Below are 22193 nucleotides of genomic sequence, written 5' to 3'. Positions count from 1 at the left end.
TTAAAACAGATGGTACCTCATATAATATGTTTTAATTGTGGAAGGGAATATTAAACCATGCAGAAAAAAAAGAAAACTCTAGACAAAAATTTCTCTCACTCATGCACGTGTACAGTTTCTTCTACTATTGAACAGAGCATAATTGCTTGCATTGCCAAGTGTATCTACCATTTTCAAATTCTGCTATTAAAATAAAAGTTATGCTATATTTTGTTTATTAATTAAGATTCACACACCCATTCCTGGGCTCTTCAATCTGATGGCCCACTTGCTGATGGAAACCCCTCCCCATATTGGAACTGGAAGACTTCAGTCTGTAGGATAGGTGTAGCTAGGTCTTGTAGACCTTAGGAGTTCATGGCCTCCATGACATCAATAGTTTGTCTGAGGTCATCTCAGTTCCAACACATGTAAACAGCCATGTTAGCCCTGATTTTCACTGCCAAACTGTTCTATGAGTTCTGGACATGGTAACATCACTTCCGAGCAGTTTCCCTCTGCAATCATATGTGGTTCTTAATTTTCAAAGAACCTCTGGGAGATGAAGCAATAGAAGCAAATCTGTAGTGCATGTAAAAAATAATTAAGACTGAATTTGAGTATGGGTACATACCCAAGCTGAGATCTCCTCTGTGGTGAAAAGAGAATCAAAGCATATTTACTTCTCTTATATTCACAAATTGTCTATTGGTATTTTTTGGGGTGGCCAACTCTCTCTTGAATAGAGCCACCATGTTGATTTATTGCCTGGCTAATGTGATGTTTGCTCAACACTTTTGCCAACAAAGGCACTCAAATTCACTCTGATCTGGACTCCATTTAGATGGGGTCTTGGATAGAGCACTGTCTTGCCAGGTTATCTTGGTTTCCATTTGCTTTGTTACCTCTGGGGAAATGGATAGAATGCTCTATATGGAGCTGTCCTTAAAGACCACCCAGAAGTCTCAGTTGGTACAAAATTCAGTGGCCCAGGTGTTTATAGATTTTGAACCAGACACCACATATTACATCTATTTTGTGATCCCTGCACTAGCCTCCTCTTAGCTTAGCCTCTTCAAATCATCTGGCACTCAATTGTCCAAGATTTCGCAAAGATAATACATAACTAATAATACATAATGACAAGCTACTTTTTGTTGATGCCCTTCTATGAAAGTAATCTGACCCTGGAGATTTATTCTCATCTTCTTACTTGTTGAAGAAGATAAACCAAAATAGAATTGAATAGCTCCTTGGGATTTTTTTATTTTCTAGATGGGGAGAAGTTGGTTACGTGTTAGCATTTTTCAATTTGAACTGAACAGCTGGTTTATTCAGTCTTTGCTTTTTACTCTGAATGTATCTAATGAAGCCTTTTTTCTTATTGTTAGCATCCTTCTGTAACTTATTCTGAGCATGTGTTTTTTGAACCCCAGCTCTATAGTTCTGAGTTATCGCTCAATACTCTTGTGAACTGGTTCATTTTTCATTTCCTATATGCAGTATTTTTTATTCTTTTCAGATCCTTTTTTATGCCTGATACTATTCTCTCTCTCTCTCTCTCTGTGTGTGTGTGTGTGTGTGTGTGTGTGTGTGTGTGTGTGTGTGTGTGTGTGTAATGAAAAGATGGGTGGATGAGAATATCAACTGATCCCCCAAGCCCTTTTCTGACATTTTCTGAGATTTTTGTGTCCATGGTGATATAATTGTATATCTTTTCTACAGTATCATTTGCTCCCACATGTATTAGCATGAAGAAATAATTATCCATGGAGTGGAAAACTTTTGGAAGTTGTTCTGTCATGTCCCTGATCCTTCCTCCTGGCTGTTGATAATTTTCACAGGCAAATGGGGTCAGTCAATAACTCATACTAACAAATCACCAACTTTCATGATTCTCCTTTGTCTTCTTATGAGGCACCATTGTAGCCTCTCTGCCCTTTAGGGATTGATCATCTTGTCTTTTTTTCTTCCTTTGAACATTCAAAGTCTGTTTCATTGACAAGGACCTGAACACTGCTTTGGCATTCATGTGTTATACAATATCTTCTAAAGAACTTGTTTCTGGATGTCTTTCTGTTTTCAACTCCATGGATAATTAATTCTTCATGCTAATACAAGTGGGAGCAAATGATATTGCAGAAAAGACGTACAATTATATCGCCATGGACATGAAAATCTTAGAAAATTGTTCTACTTCTGGATTCTCTTCCATATGTACTACTTCCTTTGTTTGATTTCTGAGCTACTTGTGAGCCTCCCAGAGTCTTGTATTGATATGGACAATTATAGGGGGGTCAAATTTCCTTTAGATGTTTCATCTATAATAAAATTTTAGGTGTTCCATGCATTTTCTTAAAGTTTAATCTTATTATAAATTTGTTAGTGGACAATTTAAACTATAGAGCTTTTCTTAGTTATGTAACATCAAAAGGCTTGTTTTTTGCTCCATAATTATTATGTTACCATTGCTATTTATGTTTGTTTAAAGCCCAAACATACGAAACAGACTTAGTTCAACAAAACCTACTTCTCTTATGTACTGTTCTTTTTTGAACATGGTGATGTTAGATTCTTAGCAATTAAAAATCAAACCCACCATGACCTTTAACATCAAAGAGCAAGAACAGGCTTTGGCTGATTTAGTTTTACTCCACTTAACATTTTCCCCACCACAAAATGGAATTAAATCCTGAGATCAGTTTTGATGTACTAGGCAGCTCCTTAATACCAATGCTAAAAGACAATTTGGAAGGTCAAAAAAACCTGCAACTCATAATATGTGTAATGAGATAATGAGAATATGTCCTGTTATATCTGTCTCAGGAATGTATTTTACCTTGAAATATACAAGAAAGCTAAATTTGTCATCCCCCACCCTCCTTCTTTAATTTGTTTGATAGTCTTTCCCAATAAAATTTTGCCATGGCAACAAATCAAGAGACTTGCTGACATAAATAGTACCACTGTTGAAGATTTCACATACAGTACGCTAACTGCAACTTTAGTGTGCTTCATTGCATGATTCCAGTCTTCCCCAAAACTGGCATCTTCTTAAAATTGCTACCACGCGTGCCAGCTGGATTAATGGGAATTGTAGTTCTAATGTATTTGGCTGGCTAAAGCTATTGTAACATTTAGGAATCTTTTAAGAGAAAGCTTAAAGTAAACTATGATAACTTATCAATATAGCCCTCTTTTGAGACCAGTATAAAAGGAATGAATACAAGTATGTAACAGATTGAAGATACTTCAAGAAAATATAAACGAGCCAGAGAGAGGGAAAGATCACCAAACATGTCTTCTTGGTTGATGATACTGGTACTACAAATACCAGTAGACTACTTCTGTTATTATTACAACAGAATTCTACTTGTGCCTCAATGATTAAATCTTCCTTGCCAATCATTTAAAACAATGTAACAGATTAATATATCTAAGAAAAATCAAGAGTATTTCTTTTACAAAAGAAATACATTTTAAAAATGGAAGCAAACTAAGCTGATGCAAAAATAAAGAGAACGAAACTCGAGCCAAAATTATTTCCATTCAAGTCAATTTCAGAAAGGGGAAAAGTGGCAATTGGGAGGGAGGAGCCCTCAGAAAGATGTCATGTTGGAGCATTTGGGGGGGGGAATAGTAACTACAAGGGTCATTGCTGTAGGTGCTACAGTGATTGTATGTTGGAAAATCATATGCAAGCACTGCGATGAAATAAATGTAAATAAAACATGAAATAAATCGCAAACGATATCCTCTTAAGGTGGAAAAATAGCTTAAAATCCCACTTCCTATTCAGTGGACATATGATCCCCCTCAAAAAAAAGAGGGAGAATCAATTGCTTTGGGAGAAACAGGGCAAACAGCCTGGAGGCAGGAGCAGGAGACAATGGGGGGGTTGCCAGTTCTAGAAAAGGCCACCATCAAAGTTCCAGCTGGTTATGACTTAACTGTGCAGGATGAAGGGATAGAAAGTAAGAACACTTCCAACTGCATTTTTTTTAGAAAGACAAAGAGTTCAACTGTAAAACTGCAACAGCCTGTACTAATTTTAAAACCTTCAAATGCATAAAAAGGAAGAAAAATATTCCATTACTTTTCTGGTTCCAAGATGGCTTAAGGCAGTGCTTTCTGCACTTTTTTTCATTACCCAAAACCACTTACCAAAAAGTTCTTTTTATCCATTGTAACACTTTTAAGTTGATTTAAAGGTCTCTGTTGTCAATGGGTAATGAGTTATCCAAAGAAAAATTACTTTTTATCCTATTTTGAGTAATTTACCCAGGTTTGGGAAGCATCAGCTTAAGGGGAAGAAATATATACTTCTACCTGTAGAAATCCACTCTGAGATGTACAGACCTCCAGACATAAAGATGCTGACACATTCAGGCAGGCCAAGAGAGGCAAATATTGTCAGACCTCAAAAATCTCTGCAGAAAACCCCAAAGCTGTCACAAAAGCATCTCCAATGGTGATGCTTTCAGACATGGAAGAATTAAGACAGGTTTGAGTCAACTGACCTCTGATGATAAAGAAAGCTAGGAAATTAATGACAAAAAACCTTTTGGCATTTGTTCCAAAAAATGCCTTAAGTCAAAGCACAAGATCCTACAACCAAACCGGAAGCTTGGGAAAGAAAAGAGAGGTAAGAAAGATAGAGGAGCTATAAGTAAAACAGTCTGAGTTTGCTAAGCACACAATCATTACAAGAATCTATTTGTGAGACCACAAAAGTACAACTCTGAACCTCTGCAGAGAACAGGTTTCATTCTGGAAATACATCGCTTCTAGATAGCTGACTTTGCTATGAAAAAAATGATGAGTATGGCCAGGATGGCACAAGCTGGTTTCATTAACTGAGTGGGTGCAGTTGGAGAAAAGCTTTATTCCAAGAGTACAGTATTACAGTTGCACATGTGTTCTGTTACGATATCTTTATCCTTCATCACACTAACTTTAACCATGACCTCAGAGATTGATTAAAGCGTAATCCATTTAAGTCAGAGATTGTGTTGCTTGGGTTACTGTGCTCTGCTTCAAGGCATTTGTGTCATCAAATTCTGTAGGGCATTCTGTAGCATGTTCAAATACTATTTAACATCTCTGCAAAAAATAATAATAATAATTGGGACAGCTTATTCCAGCATTGCCTCAGCTGCTCCCATCCACTAATAGCCACGTTGATTTGGGATGCTGCAGAATGTAGCAGGATATTTTGAAAACTATTCTTTATAAAAGCAGGGAAATACTCATGCCTAGGCAGCCCTGTCTGTTGGTGGCAACAGCAACAATGTTACTAAAGGAGTTTGGAAATGTAGAACACTGAAATGAAATGAATAATATTACATTTAGGCACTAGTACTCTAATTTCTGCACTTTCTGACTTTGACTCCATGGTACACAAATTCTACTTCTCCTTGAACTGAAAGATCCTGTTAGATCAGAATGTGTTGCTGTTTAATCCTGAAAAAGTGGACTTGGATAAATTTATACATACTAATAATTGCACAGGTGTATATTAACCATTGTAATTAATTGATTGATTAATTAAAGCTACAATGTAGGGAGGATTGTAATAAGAGAATCTGAGATCTGTTCAGTTAGCTGTTCAAGTACCACAAATGAGCAATTTCAAAAATATTCTTCCATTTTCCTTTTATCAATAAGCTTTACTTAGATTTGATATATAATCAATAGAGGATGATATCAAATACAAGTTTATCCTTTACCACTGCTCTATGCACATATGTAGTTATAGTTTAGTTATAGTTTATTTGATTTATATACCGCCCTTCTCCTTGGCGGTTCACAGGGCGGTTCACAGGGCGGTAGCCATTGCACAGTAGCTAAAACATTATTAGTTTAACTTTACCAATCTAGCATTTTCCAGCTGTACCATTTGTTTCTAATTTATTTACCTACACTGAGTTAATATTAAAATTAAGTGTAATTAATTATTATATTACAATCACGTTTAATGCTTTTCATCTTCTTCCCCATTCAAAATTAAACACAATTTTGGAAAGAAGCAGTTCTGAGGGTTGTACCCAAGAACTTTCAGGGGCTGCATGAGGCCTATATACTCTGCATTAATTCATAATATGGTCTGCATGCTTTTATATAGCATAATATGTGAATTTATTATGTAAGTAATAGACCATCATGGCTTGCTTAATAATCCATAACTCTATTATCATGTCAAGAACGATATAAAAAACAGTGTCTCTCTTTAGCTAGAAAACCCAAATTCAAAAAGAAATTCAAGTTAAGTATTTCCTTATGTTTGACTCCAGCACATTATTATTACAAATACAAATTTTAGATGTTTGGTAACTATAAACACTAACAACCACTGATATTTCCTTTAATGTAAGATATTCTTGTATAAGAGCAAGTTAATACAATTCAATTTTCTGACAATAACCCTATTCATATTTATATATAAATGAGTTCCAGCAAACTCCTTTGGATTTATTCCAAGCAATTATATGTAAGATTGAAATCTCAATTTACTGTGGTTTGAATTAAAATACCTTTTTCCATTGACTCTGAATCTACTACCAATTTATTTTAATGTTTTAAGAAGTCTTATAGTATCTCCCGCGCACCCATTTTTTTTTCGTTTTGGTCATCTTATTTGTTAATTAGCTATGGGTTGAATCACTATCCCTTCTGTAGGAGGTGGAGCCCCAAAGCAGTTGTGTTTCATGCTGTACTAATCATAGGGAAATACATTAACAATGAGTAGCCCAATCATAAATAAACAATTTTAAAGAGTATTAAATATTATTGTGAGAATTCCACTTAAAACCCACACAGGAATACTGTTGTTTTCATTACTATAATTCAACAGCAAAGCTTTCACCCTAGCTATTATATAGGCACTCCTAAACTCAGTAGTAAATTACCTTTTTTCTGATCAACTCATTTCCTTCTTAATAATTCTGTGGAGACCTCATTATCAGCACAATTGTAATTTTAAAATCAGGCTACAAGAACACCTTCTTCTTAACTTAGAACAGACTCTTGGCTTCAGCTACAGAACCTGCATCTTTTCCTAGCTTCAACTTCATTCACAATTACCAGCAGTGAAAAATAACTGCCCATATGGACATCATGACTATGAATTCATTCACTTGCCCCGTATATTTGTAACTGAATGAATAGGTTGCTATTTTCTGTTTGGGCAGATTTTTGTTCCTTTGTAATTTCACTGGGATGCGTACCAGATAGTTGTGCTGATGTTAGAAAATTAAATGCACGTTACTATCTGAGAATCCCTACATCGGCTTAGTGTCACCATTGTTATTTTGTTTAAGTGAAAGTAAGAGAATTAGGTGGAAGGCATGACACCTAACTACATATGTAGCTGGCTCCAAAATTGGACTCAAAGAGCGCTCATCAAATTGGAGAGGTAACCAAGGGGTGTGCCACAAGGATTATTTTTTCAGTTTTCAACTCTTCAATATTACCATTAATCATTGGAGGCTGGAAGGAAAGTTTATTAAATGTGCAAATTCCGGTTGACTTCGACTTGTAGCCCCACAACTGAGCTCAAAATTTCTGTTGTTAAGTGAAACATTTGTTAAGTTAGTTTTGCCCCATTTTATGACATTTCTTGGCACAGTTGTTAAATGAATCAGTTGCCAAGCATCCAAATTTTATTCACATAACCGTGGAGATGTGTCAATAGTATTAAGTATGAAAGTATGAAAAATTGTCATGTCTCTTTTTTCAATGCCATTGTAACTCTGAATGGTCACTAAATGAACTGTTGTAAGTTGAGGACTACTTGTAAAGAGGCTGTTTTAAGAAAAATAAGAAGAGCTAAGATCATCAAAATTGTTAAATAAACTGAGAATTGTCTTTGTTGTTTTGGGCTACATGTATAAAATTACACACCTTTACACAGAAGCTACTCATTTGTTCAGTTTTAAAAACTCCCACAAACCAAATATTACAATATTACTGAAGTAATCATTTCTTATAATGCTTTTAGAGAGCCAGGAAACTAGTTGACATGCTCTCTGAATAATCTCAATTTCTATAAAATAACTTAGAATCCAGATTTTGGCTTTGCTATATATAAATAATAACTTGACAGAGCTATACAGAAATAAAAAATAATTTAAAATTTAAAAGTTATGTATCAAATCGCAAGCCTGTAAGGAAACAGTGATCCAGGCACTATTAATTGTTAACAAAAGAGTTGAGAGAGGAATCATCTTTCATAGTACAACAAATTTCTTATCAAAAGAAAATATTCACAAACTGACCAGGAATGAAAGCCTTCTGGGAAAGACAGATCAGAGTGGGTCAGTTTTCAGACCACTTTGGCTCTCTTTTTCTTCTGTATTTCCTTTATCCTAAACAACCTACTTCTGGCTGAAGCTGGATTTCAGGACTACAATATTCAGTGCATGTTATCTTGCTGGATCAACATCACAGGTTTCTCAGTATACAAACTAAATCTTTTATTTGTCTCTTCATCCATCTGTCCGACTGTCTGTCTGTCCGTCCGTCCGTCCGTCCGTCCATCCGTCCGTCCGTCCGTCCGTCCGTCCATCCATCCATCCATCCATCCATCCATCCATCTATCTATCTATCTATCTATCTATCTATCTATCTATCTATCTATCTATCTATCTATCTATCTATCATACTGCCCATCTCACTGGAGGCGACTCTAGGCAGCTTACAGACATACAATTAAAATACATTGTAAAACATTAAAACAATAAATAGGAATCTTAAATTCTAAATTCAATTAAAATAAAACTGACCCAGATGCAAAGAGAAGGGAGCAAAGTGTCCACTGTGAGGCAGGGGGGTATCTACTCCATTAGCCACCTCCAAAATGCTACACCTCCACTGGGGCCCCAGGCCAATTGGCAGTGCAATGTCTTCAAACCTTTTCAAAAGACCAAAAGAATGGGTGAGATTTTCACCTTGGGGAGGAGCATGATGTTGCAGAGGTCAGGCACCACAGCAGAAAAGGCTCTTTTTCTGGACCCAGCCAGCCGAACTTCAAAATTTGTTGGATGGCGGGGTCTGCAGCACATCTGCATTTCAATGCAGAATTTCTCCTTTAATATCTTAAGTGAATTGACAAGTTAAATGCCTTCTTAGAAAAGGGAATGCTTGAAATACTAGCTGTAAAAAAGTCGCATTTTAAAATGCCAAAATAGGTAAATCCCAGCTAATTGAGACTATTCATTTAAGTGATGTCATTTCAAGAGCACATTCTACTGCATTAAGGGAACCTGAGACTGAATCAGACAAGCAACTGTTAACACTGTAAAAAGAAAGGGGGAGCTTTCTGCAGCTGAAGACAGCTGCAGAAAGAATAAACGAAGAATGAGAAATTAGCAACTATGTGCCAACACTATGCTAGCTCTCCATGTTCAAATTACACTTTAGGCTGAACTACAAAGACTATAATGGAAATGATATAATGAATGTATAGTCTTTGCTTGCTTTGCCCAATGAATTGGTTATATAACTTGTATAATCCGTGTGTGTGTGTGTGTGTGTGTGTGTGTGTGTGTGTGTGTGTTTGTGTGTGTGTGTGTGTGTGTGTGTGTGTAAAATTTCTTCATCATTCTAGCCATTGTCTTTCCACTGCCAGATGAAGGCCTCTTCTGCATGTTTCCAACTAATACGGTCTTGAGGTTTCCTTTGCTGGTTGCTGATGTTGCTCCATCTTGTTTTAGGCCTCTTTTGTGGATGCTTTTTATCAGCTGCCAACCCTCATTGGATTAGCATAGCAAATTATAGTCTATTCCTTCAACATGTCAATACAACCACGTTTATATAAAGCCCAAGGGCACTGTCTTTTTGAAGTCAAGGGCTACTTTGAGTAACAAGTCAGGAACTGTACTCCAAAACATAAGTACAGTTTATCTAATGATCACTTGTTCAGCAACCATTCAAAATTACAATGGCACTGAATGAGGAGACCTAAGATCCGTCCTCATACCGTAGTTGCAGCTGTTGCAGCATACCTATGGTCAGGTGATGGTTGTAAATCAAGGACTACCTGTGTTGATATAGAGATACTATAAGGGGAGAAACCCCCATGTAAGGTGCTCTGAACTCTCAGAGAAAAAGGAGGATATAAATACAATCAATAAACTGGTCAAATGGGTCAAAGTGATCTTTGACTAATGTCAGAAATTAGAATTATAATTTCTCTATAGAAGTGGCAACACAAATCACTTTCTGGAAATTACCTTATATTAGAAGAAACTTTATTTCTCTTTCTCATCTTTGGCACATTTCTCTACTTTTCTACCTTTCCCATACTGAACTCCTGGGAGGAGTTTCAGTTAGCTACTTTACTACTTCTGCAGTCTTAAATATCTAAAAGAAAAGGGCGTTTGGAAAAGCCACCCAGGTATTTATATCTGGTAATCCCCAGGCTCTGTGCATTTATTTTCCTTAGTTATTCTTGCATCTCTTTATGCCAAACCTTAGTTAATCACCATAATTGCTCAGGATAGGAAGCAAGACGTAAGAATTTTAGAAGATCATAAATGATAGCAGTTACTTGGTTTCAAAAGATGCATTACCATTTTTGACCCGGGGCGGCACAATAGTTAGAATGCAGTATTGCAAGCTAATTCTGCTGACTGCCAGCAGTTTGATTCTCACTGGCTCAAGGTTGACTTCCATCCTTCTGAGGTCAGTAAAATGAGGATCCAGACTGTTGGGGGCAATATGCTGATACTTAGAGAGAGCTGTAAAGCACTATGAAGCTGTATATAAGTCTAAGTGCTATTGCTATTATTACTGTCAATAAAATGTATATTCACTTATTTTACAGCTAAAATAGTTAGCTGTAACACTCAGAAATATTCAACATGGTCTCTCTTTCATCTATATGGAGTTTTACATTAATTTGCATTTATCTTAATTCCATCAAAACGTGACTGATCAATTGAATTGTTAAAATGATCAAAAGGTTAAAAAAAAGTACAGTATCTGTAAATTGGTACTCACTTGGAGTTCACTGTGAAGAGGGAAGCAACTGCAGGAAAGGGGGCTAAGCTTTTCCTAACTTTTTTTTAATCCTACTTTCTTCTAAATTATTTTAATTCTTGAAAATAGAAACAGAATCAGCAGGGGGAAAAAGATGGAGGAGTTATTTGAGAGAAGCACATGGTGCAAAAAAGAATGAATTAAACATCTTTCAAGTTTAACTATATTACATAAAACAAAAATCAATTTTTTAAAACAATTATATGTACAATTAAAGTTGAATACACTTGGAGGCACATCTAAAAACTCTATGATTGATATGTTACTCCAGAAAACATCATTACCATCTACCTCTAAGTATCTCATTTTTCACCAGTATTGATAAATGGATATCTCAGAACTTGCTACCAATTTACACTAAATTTTCAGTTGGCTAGAAAGATCTCTGAAGAATATAGAATATGTGGCTTTAAAAAAACAAATAAGAAACCTATCAGATTTTCACAATATCAGCAGAGAAATATATTCATGCCAGCAGAGCAGCAATACATAATTAAAAACTTCACATTTAATTGATAAAAATGTCAGTGTTCCAAAACCTATATTCTATGCCTCATAACCTGGTCGTATCCTAATATATTTTACTTTCTAATCAAAAATTAGAAAATTAAGATTATAAATGAATTTAGTTGCAAATATAACTAAAATAATATAGAAATCTCATTAGCATCATGTGCCCAGTAATCCTAAGAAAGTCAAAGTCAGAAAAGGGTCATTTAGGGCAAAATGTAAATTAAGTAAAGACATGATCAGGGGCTCCTCATAGCTCTGGATACTGGTCTATCATTTGTTATGCTGACTTCAAAGCAGTTAACTCCAGTAAAATCCTGTCTATGTTCTCTTGTATCATCTTTGCCAAGGGCAAGGATCGCAGTTTCTGAAAAGGGCTTAATAAATTTTCATCTACAACAGAAAGTGTGATGATGAGTCCTCTCTGTGCTGGATGTATTCTTGGAAGGCTGTTAGCCCGATATTTCATTCAAACAACAATAATCACTTAAGTAACATCTACAATGGGTTTTGTTTTCACTTGAATTCATTAGATTTCCAAGGTTTCATTTTCTATAACGCTGCTGTAATAATCAAAAGCAATTCGATGGCCTTTTATGGTTATTGTAATAAGAGGCTTCTAGGTAAAGGAAACAGGAAGAAATGGGCAAAGGAGTAATTCTTTTTGCTTGTTCCTGATGACCGCTCATCCAAATAATTGACTGTTATAAGCTTCAAAGCTACGAACAAAGGAAGCAATCCATCCTCTTAACCAGAGCTCTTTTTCCCCTTGCCCCCTGATCACTTACAGGTCATGTTCTTCCAATCTCCATCTCCTTGATTACACACCTTTTGTATACAATGATAAAGTAGCCGATCAAGAAGACAGATGAATTTCAGGGGTTGTTGCATACTTAAGGGGAAAAGGATAAGCCAATTATATCTGCACACACTTCAACTTCCAACAAAAAGTTAACAGAGGACAGGAGACCACGATGGCAGCAAGGCCCTGAAACCTCGGAACCCTCAAAGATGCCAGAAAGGAAAAAAGCAATCCAGGAAAAAAGCTGTTGTATTTTATGTTAGCCAATATGTGAACCTGTTCCACAAACAAGCCTATAAAGAAAAAAAATACTTGCTAAAAAAACAATAGTTGTCAATATAGCACCATTGTGTTCCAACATCCCCAAGTTTGATCAAATTAGATAGAACTCTGCCAAACTGATAAGTGACATCATCCATCATGATGTTGCATAGAAGATTTTTGGCAAGAGGAGTAGAAACACACAGCTGTGTCCTTAAGGTGGCATACTGCCGATGTTCCCATGTGTGAAACTACTAAATTCAGCTTTTTCAGTGTGGATAGTACAAAACTCTTCCACTTATTTTTATAATCATTAACTCACATTTCTACTTCATTTCCCAGCTACTCTTTCATAGTGCTTTAAAACGTAAGACACAATGCATAATAAAATGGGGAACTCATCAAATTTGCAGACAACACCAAGCTGGTAGGAATAGCCAACACTCCAGAAGATAGGCTTAAAATACAGGAGGATCTGGACCAGACATGTCAAACACAAGGCCCGGGGGCCAGATCCGGCCCGCGAAGTGGTTTCATGCAGCCCGCGAAGCCATCCTGGAAACAGTGAGGGAACGGCCCCCACTGCCTTGGCCCTGGCCCAGAGACCCTCCTTCTGCCAGAGACCCTCAAATCTGTCCCACTCCTGCCCAGGTCCCCATAGGCACCCTTGATGCGAATGATGTAGAGCTGGCCACGCCAACCCAGTAGGCCATACGCACTCTAGCCACGCCCACCCAGTAGGCCACACCCACCCTGGCCACACCCACCCAGCCCCTTGAGGGCAACCACAATGCTGATGCGGCCCTCAATGAAATTGAGTTTGACACCCCTGATCTGGACAGACTCGAACACTGGGCGCTATCTAACAAAATGAAATTCAATGGTGAAAAAAGTAAGGTTCTTCATTTAGGCAGGAAAAATCAAATGCACAGGTATAGTATAAGTGGTACCTTGCTCAATAGTAGTAATTGTGAGCGGGATCTCAGAGTCCTAGTAGACAATCACTTCAATATGAGCCAGCAGTGTGCTGCAGCTGCCAAAAAAGCCAACACAGTGCTAGGCTGCATTAACAGAGGGATAGAATCAAGATCGCCTGAAGTACTAATACCACTTTACAATGCCTTGGTAAGGCCACACCTGGAATACTGCATCCAGTTTTGGTCACCACGATGTAAAAAAGATGTTGAGACTCTAGAAAGGGTACAGAGAAGAGCAACAAAGATGATTAGGGGGCTGGAGGCTAAAACATATAGGGAACGGTTACTGGAATTGGGTATGTGTTGTTTAACGAAGAGAAGAGTGAGGGGTGACATGATAGCAGTGTTCCAATATCTCAGGGGCTGCCACAAAGAAGAGGGAGTCACGCTATTCTCCAAAGCACCTGAAAGCAGGACAAGAAGCAACGGATTGAAACTAGTCAAGGAGAGAAGCAACCTAGAACTAAGGAGAAACTTCCTGACAGTTAGAACAATTAACCAGTGGAACAACCTGCCTCCAGAAATGGTGAATGCTCCAACACTGGAAGTTTTTAAGAGGAGACTGGACAGCTTCTAGCAGCAGCTCTATCATAACATATCTTCCATGCTTATCTGCTTCAATTAAGTCTGCTGTTAAAGCACTTTTAACATAAACAACCACTCCATTTTTCTTATTCATTGCAGAAGCAACAAATTGCGTACCCAACCTTGAGTTCGATAAATACTTTTGATCCACAACCCTAATATGCGTTTCTTGCAAACATATAACATCTATCTTGAATTGTTTTAAATATTGAAAAACTTTCTTCCTCTTCTGTGGTGAATTTAGTCCATTAACGTTCCAAGTTAAAAATTTAGTTGTCATGCATATCATCCCAAAGCTCTTGAAGCACTGCTTTGATAGGACTATCTTTTTTAGGCCGTGCTCCTCCCACTGCTTGGCTGTAAGTGCGTTGTGGAAGTTCCATAGACTTCTGCTGATCTTGTTCTTTTATTTTTTTTGATCGTTTTAAAGCAGCACGCGTCACCCTCTGCTCTCTAGGATCATCCAAAGAAGTTGTAGCTTGATCTCCTCCAGCACCGTTCTCCTCTGTCTGTCCATCTTCAGCCTCTTGATGTTCTCCTTCTCCAGATCTCTTTGCAGCTTCCAGAAGTGATAATGGGGTTGCTTTTAAAACGTTATTGTAAAAATCATGCGCCTGCATCACAGTAACCAGACGGTACCTTTTACCTTCATGCATCACCATCAACCCAACTGGGATCTCCCATCTGAACCTTATATCTCGTTGCTTGAGCTCTTGCACAAGAAATGTAAAATCCTTCCTTCTCCTTAAAATCTTTGGAGGAATTTCTTTTAGAACCAAAACTTCTTGATCAGCAATCACAACTTTAGAATCATAGGCAGCTTGTATAACTTCATCTCTAATTTCCCTCTTTGCAAAATAAACCACCACATCTCTAGGCAGCTTTCTCTGTCTAGCAATCCATGAATTCACACGAAACACTTTATCCATGCCTCCCTTTATTTCAGATGCTGGCTGATTCAATACCACTTCCAGAGCCTCAGAAATCAGCTGCTTTAGATCTTCCTTAATATTCTCTTTTAAGCCTCTGATTCTAACAGCAAACTGCATCTGGTAATATTGAGCAAGACTCAATTCTCTGTCCATTTTGTCTCTTAAATCTTCATTCTCCAATACTTTTGCTTCTAATATGGCATTCTTTTGAGTCAAATCTTCCACTTTTTCATCCAGATCTTCCACACATTCAGCCACTTTATGCACTGAAGACAAAATGTCTACCTTCATCACACTGAACTTCTGTTCCATCCTCTCTTCCATTCTCTCCTCCAATTTCTCCAATTTCTCCTCCATCTGTGCAAATTTATCACCCATTGATTCCAAAATTACCTGGGCATGTTTTTCAAGAGCATCTTATAAATCCTTCGGTGTCAATACATCAGGAGGACGCAACGCCTGCAATGATGATTGTTGCACCGGAGAAGTTCCACCACTCCGAAGAGTTTTTGGGGGAGGTTTAGCCGCCATCTTTTACTTTCACTTGTGACGCACTTTCACTTTAAGTTTAAAAAGTCCATCAAGCTCGAGAGTAAAATATAATAATCCTCTTCACCTTTTCCTCTTGTACCGCTCTGCCTGCTCCTTTTATTCCATAGTCCTTCCTTCAGGCAGGGGTGGTCGCAAACGCCTGGCTCTGCTCCAAGAAATCCGGAGCAGAGACGCTGACCAGCTGGGAGCGACCCAGGCTACGGGGGAGTTCAATCCTTCAGCCGCCCAAGCTACAAGCTCAGGCGGCCCCGGAGAACTCGACCCCTACCTGGGGCCTCACCCCCTCCTCTTCTCCCGAGGAGGGGGCTTCAAATTCACCCGAACAGCTGATCGGCGCTGTTTCGGGTGAAAATTACTCAGCTGAGCCGCGGGCAGCCCGGGAAGGCTGTCTCCGGCGCCGCGCAGGTTGTACTTCTTGTTGGCAGTTGTGATGCTGGGGCTGAAATAGCGTGACAGTAATGATGCCACCTCTGTCAAGGAGTGCTGCTGAAGAAGCCTTTTGGATGAGAAGTTAAACACTGTCACAAAAAAAAAACCCCAAGAAATTACGGCTGCCTTTTAGAAAAGCACCTTTGGAACTGCAACATGAACCTTATGCTATTCAAACTATAGGTAGAAAAGAAATATGCATTGTCATTACACAATCCACACATTTATTAAAACAATAAAATCATACCAACTGCACTTTATTCCAACTAAACTGCGAATAAAGCAGATGGGGATAGACGAGAGAAGGTTCCTGCATTATTATGCCAGTTGGAAAAAATCACATTAACAGCATAATAAAGGCTCAATCAAAGATTCAATAGTCTATAAAGACACTCAAATTTATGAGCTGTAAATACAAGGTTTGATGCAAAAGGTTTGTTCCTATTAAGATTTATCATCACCCAGTTAGAGAAACCTTTTCACATGGTAGAATACACATTTACAGCAAGCCGAAAGTAATCTGTACAAACTAAAGGAGTTTGACAAGTGGCAATGAGGAACACAAAAACAATGCACATCTCAGTAAGTGTAAACAAAGTTATTGTGTGATTTTGGTACTGTTAGCAAAAAATATGATAAATAAAGCCAAATCTGAGCATGTTTAAAAAGACAACCTGAAGTACACAATGAACTAACTTTTCTTACCAAGTTCCTTAGAATGAGAATAGGCAAATTAGGAACTAGGTACATGGAATAACAACCCCTATTATTCTTGATTACTGGCTATGAAGTTAAAACTAATAGAAGCTATAGCTGAAATTTCTGGAAGGAATTGGGGGAAAGTTCTCTTGTTTTAGTCTGTTATAGAGCGCTCCATATGTATTCAACCACTGCCTCTAGAATTTCCAGCTAGTATGATTTTGACAATTGTCCAACATACCAAAAGGCCACCAGATGAAGGAAGTTACTCTATAGTACACAAACTGCCCGAAAAATTCCCTATAGATTTATATTACTCTTAAACATTTATAAGGGATGGTATGCAGCCCACCTGAGCCTCAGGTCTGGAGCAGTTGAAGATCAAAAGGCACCTTTAATAAGGGTGAGGGTGTGGAGCAGGGACAGGAGTGTAAAAAGTGATGATAAAAGCACACAACACTTGTCATGGAAAGTCACAGAAATGAGAAGGAAATTAATGGCTGCAGAAAACAGGTACCATGTACTGATTCTGAAGAGGAATCAAGAAGCAAGCACAGCTATTACACTGCACACTTCATTAAACAAGATAGAATTTCTGCATCTGCAGTCAGCTAATCTATCAATATGTCTGGTTCAAATTAGATATATAAAAAAGAGGTGAGCAATTTTTGGTCCCAGCACTACATATAACCCTCAGCCCTGTTTGTGTGTGCATGTGCAGGAAAGCTGACAACTCTTGCTAAAATTGTAAATATAACTTCCCACAATTCTGAGAGGAGGAAACACGTAAAAACTGAGTGTAAGCTCTGAAAAGAGGCACAACACACTTTGAAAATAATTTCTCTTTAAACAGAGGAAAAGCCTATGTATGACTTGGATTCATCTACTTTGCACCACTGGCTTGTCTGCTGCCCTTTATTCTCTAGAAATATTATGTTTCAATGCCTCTGATTCCAAGAATATTGTAACGTCATTTTGGCTCAGCCTTCAAATCTATATCCTCCAGCATTCTGTTTTTGTTCTCTGGACAACCCAATACTTTAATGAGGCCCAAATTAGATTTCTGTTTCTTTGTAGAAGGTGTAGGGTACCTCTATGTACAACTGGAAAGCTATAATGAATTATAGGCAATCCCTAGCAGATCATGATAAAATAGCAGACAATAAATTACTATTATTTTTATTTATTACATTTATATGCCAACCATCTCCCCTATAAGGCAATTCTGGACAGCTTACAAATCATAAAAAGATAAGTGGAAAAGCAATTAAATTATTCTAAGTATGCAAATTAAAAATTTTAAACTATACAAAAGTCCAGGACCAAGAGACGTATGGCATGGGGATGATATCTTCTCACCCCGTCAAACACCTCCAGTGGTGAGCACCTCCCTTGGAGCCCCACGTCAACTGGCCAAACCAAGGTTTCATCCCCTTTCAGGAAGGCCAAAAAGGTGGGAGCAGTTCTCACATCCAATGGTACAGTGTTCTACAGAGATGGGGTCACAGTGCGAATACTAAATACTTTACCTACCAACCTCAAAGTCATTATGACAACCTGCAAATATCCCAGAGATATTCATGAGTCTTCAGATTGTAAGTGCATGTATATAGAAGGAACAGCAAAACATAGAAAATATGAAGTATAAGGTACTGATGATGTTATCTGGTTGGGCAATGAAAAGTCTGCAAGTAAGCAACCGAGCTCAAAGAACATCAAAAACTTCTCAGTTCAATCCTGAGTGACATGCTGAATATTGTCACTCTTTCCTTACTAGGGTTTTAATCATTTTCAAGGCATGAAGAAAGCCACATTTTATTCATTATATGAAAACCACATATGTACAGTGTAAGCCAACAAATCTATTTTGAAAAGAATGAAAACATGTCAAATAAAAAGAAAATCTATGGAACTAATTAAAAAACTGCAACATTTATAAATACTACAAAATGCAAACACTAGTGCCCCGAGAAGCCCACAATTAATGTTCACAAAGTATCATAATTTGGTGATTATTCAAATGAATAATTTACCAATAAATTTATACTTACTATGGTCTCGGTCTTTAGTCAAGATACATTCTTTTATAGATTCTGTTATTCCAAGACTGGCTGCAGTAGGAAGAGGTCCAAGAAGTGATTCCAGAGCAGATGGCCTTACAGCAATTTCTTTTTCTTTTGATCTATCTTTATCAAGAAGTTCATTATAGAAGTCCATGTTCAGATGATTTGCAGCTGCTGCCAATTCTTCATCTTCTCCATCCTCATCTCCAAATATACTTGAAATAGTATCTTCTATGCAATCTTTAATGGTAAGAGGATCAAAAATGTTATCAGATATGATAAAATTAAAAGTGCTTGATATCTATTTACGAGTTTCTTAAGATTCTCAAGATTATTTTTTCTACCTTTCAACAGTTTGTTATCTGTGCTTGTCAAAGGATCAAAGTCATATCTTCAGAAAGACAAAAGGCCTAGCTCATTTATTCTGCACAGTAACGTGTGTAATCTCTATGCGGCACATAAGCAAACACATGAATTTTCCCCTCCAAACTAGTAAATTGTGTCCAACTGTGTTTTAACATTATTTCATATTCCAGTTATAAACTGATCATTTCTCTTTAAAATGTTTGACATCCATTTTTATGAAACTCTACCAAGTATAGTAACATATTCATAATATTTGTATAATACCACATACAATGTCAGTAGGCATTTCATCCTGAAAAAGAGTAATCCATGTGAGGGGCTCCCCGAAATGATGTCCTTGCTGCAGACAGTTCATTACCTATTGTAGCTTAGACAAGAGGCCCCCAACCTTTTGGGCACCAGGGACTGGTTCCGTGGAAAGAGGTTTTTATGTGGACCAGAGGGGTTGTGGTTTCATCTACGCGGGCTCGCAGGATCCCCAGAAGACCAGTAAGGACACCAAGACTGGAAACACTCCACGGAGCCCAGCCCAGCACGTCCGCCATCTTGGGCATGCGTATCATTGGGGGTTTCCCGATACTCCCATGTTACACCTTTGCTCCACGAGCTGCATTGGCTGCCGGTTGCCCTCCGGGTGAGATTCAAGGTGTTAGTAATGACTTACAAAGCCCTACATGGCATGGGTCCAGATTACCTACGGCAACACCTGCAGCCGGCGTCAACTTCCCTCCGTCCAGTGCGCTCCCACAGAGAGGGCCTCCTCAGGGTGCCTCCAATCAAAGAATGTCGATTGGTGGCCCCCAGGGGGAGAGCGTTCTCTGTGGGCGCGCCAGACCTATGGAACCGCTTGCCGGTTGAGCTCCGGATGGCCCCCGACCTTTGCTCCTTCCGGCGCGATCTAAAAACGTATCTATTTGAGCAATCTGACCTGGTCTGATGGGTTAGGGTTGGGGTTTTAATACGTCTTAATTATTGTTTTAACCTTGGGCATTTATTTAATCGTTTTTAACTTTTGTATCCTGTTTTTGTATTTATTGCCCTGTACACCGCCCTGAGTCCTTCGGGAGAAGGGCGGTATAAAAATATAATAAATAAATAAAAAAAATGTACTGCCTTCATCTCACGGATGGGGCTTCACTTGTTTGCACAGCCCAGTTTCTGGCATGCCGCAGCTCGGTGCCAGTCCACGGACCGGGGGTTGGGGACCTCTGGCTTACAGTGTTACATTTACTCACATGTCTAGGAGTGGGTTCAAATTAGACCAATTTTCCAATTACAAATGGAAAAAACATACAGAACAACTGTAGAATACTGAAATCTCCTGAGAGTTCAATTATAGTGGATTTTAAGCAAAATCACAGATATGAGTCAGGCTTGACATCACTTGAGCAATACTAAGTTGTTTGTTGCTTGTTTGATTGATTTTTTTCCCTTTATTTTTTTATAAATAACTCAAGGCAGAGAACATATTTTTACTCATTTCTCCTATTTTTCCCACAACAATAAATCTATAAAGTGGATTGGGCTGTGAGAGTATCTGATCCAAAATTATCTAGCTGGCTTTCATGCCTAAGGCAGGACTAGAATGCAGACTTCTGATTTCTAGCCTAATGCTTTAACCACTAGACTAAACTGCTACGCAGCTATCCAGCATGCTATCTACAGTAATAATGTAATTAACATGGATATATTTCATGCCAATGATTACTTCCTTCAAAAAAGCAACAATTAATTACCTTTTCCTTGGTGGGGCCTCTATTTTGGAATTGCCACTTGAGTTTGCGTTGGCTTCTCCCTATTAAGTCTGGGAGTCTCAAAATGTACCTTTTCACTCAGGATCTTGCTTTTACATTCTGCTGAAGTATATCCACCTATTTCAATAGGCTTCTGGATGCTACTAACCACTTCGTCATCACTTAATATTAAACGGGCATGGGACTTTTTATGGCTGTCAGCCAAACTTTTCTTGTTTTCAATTTAGCTTCCAAGATCCACAAAAGACATTCAGTGACAGCACTAGAAGGTCAGAAGCTAGGCAGGCTGGAGTAGTGGTACATTTAAACTTATCCTCGCAATAGGAAAGAGTCATTTGTAGAGCTGACACTTTCATCAAAATGGTAATTAGTGCCAGGAGTTGCAATGCTATTTCTCCTTTGAAGATATAGACAGAGTCCCAGAGTTGAATGAACTCATGATAATGGGTGCAGAGCCTGGTTTTATGAACATGACTGATGTTATTAGGAATTAATTCTTCTACATCTTGTCTCTGAATTATGGCACTTCGATAATGAAGTACTATTCCAAGAATTGAAATCTAAACCATGTAGTAGGGGCCATCAAAGAAATAAGATTCAGCAACCAAGTACGCTTTAATTGTGCATAGTTTTAGCTCTCACTGAGAGCCTCCCTCACCCTGATTACTATTATTGCTAAAATAATAAAAAGAAGAAAGAGCAACAGCCCCACCACTGAGCCAAGACTCATCCCATATAAAAATATGGACAACTTTGGAAAATAGGGAAAACACAATTTAACAGTATCAAAAAGGAATTGTTACTTCATATTATATGCATAAATTTCAGAAACCTTGAAGGATTTAGTATGGCTCTGTATACAACAACAGTACAGAATATGTATTGGGGGAAATCTTATTAATAGCATTATTAAGAACAGTCTTAATAAACCAAGTATGTATTTAGTTGATACATTATATGAAAATATTAAAACAATACCAAAACAGCATATAGAGACAACTGCTAATAACTTCAAAAACCTAAATAACAAGATATTGGCTTTAGGTCTTTCCTGACACATGGAGTTGTTGACAGTGATCTGGCTATTTTTATATCATTGCATGTTATAAGCTATAATAAGGATGAGAAAGTAAATAAAGGTAGAATAAACCTAAAATACAATAAACCTAAAACAGAGCTGAGGGAGGCATCTTCAAGAACAGGGGGGCAGACAGGCAGGCAGACAATTACTGGAACAGCAGCTG

At 37.9% G+C, this 22193-nt stretch overlaps 1 protein-coding gene across 6 annotated transcripts in view; it reads right to left on the bottom strand.

The window, feature by feature from the left end:
• Window positions 1–22193, bottom strand: part of BRF1 (BRF1 general transcription factor IIIB subunit) — a 219917-nt gene that overhangs the window by 64440 nt on the left and 133284 nt on the right. For all 6 annotated transcript variants that reach the window (XM_081313338.1, XM_081313342.1, XM_081313340.1 and 3 more), the window contains one exon: window positions 18818–19069. In XM_081313338.1, coding sequence (XP_081169464.1) covers window positions 18818–19069 — 252 coding nt within the window. The remainder of the gene's footprint in view (window positions 1–18817; window positions 19070–22193) is intronic.

Source organism: Vipera berus, assembly GCF_964194415.1.
Source record: "Vipera berus genome assembly, chromosome: 1".
Taxonomy (NCBI): Eukaryota; Metazoa; Chordata; class Lepidosauria; order Squamata; family Viperidae; genus Vipera; species Vipera berus.
This window is presented reverse-complemented; position numbering and strand designations above follow the sequence as displayed.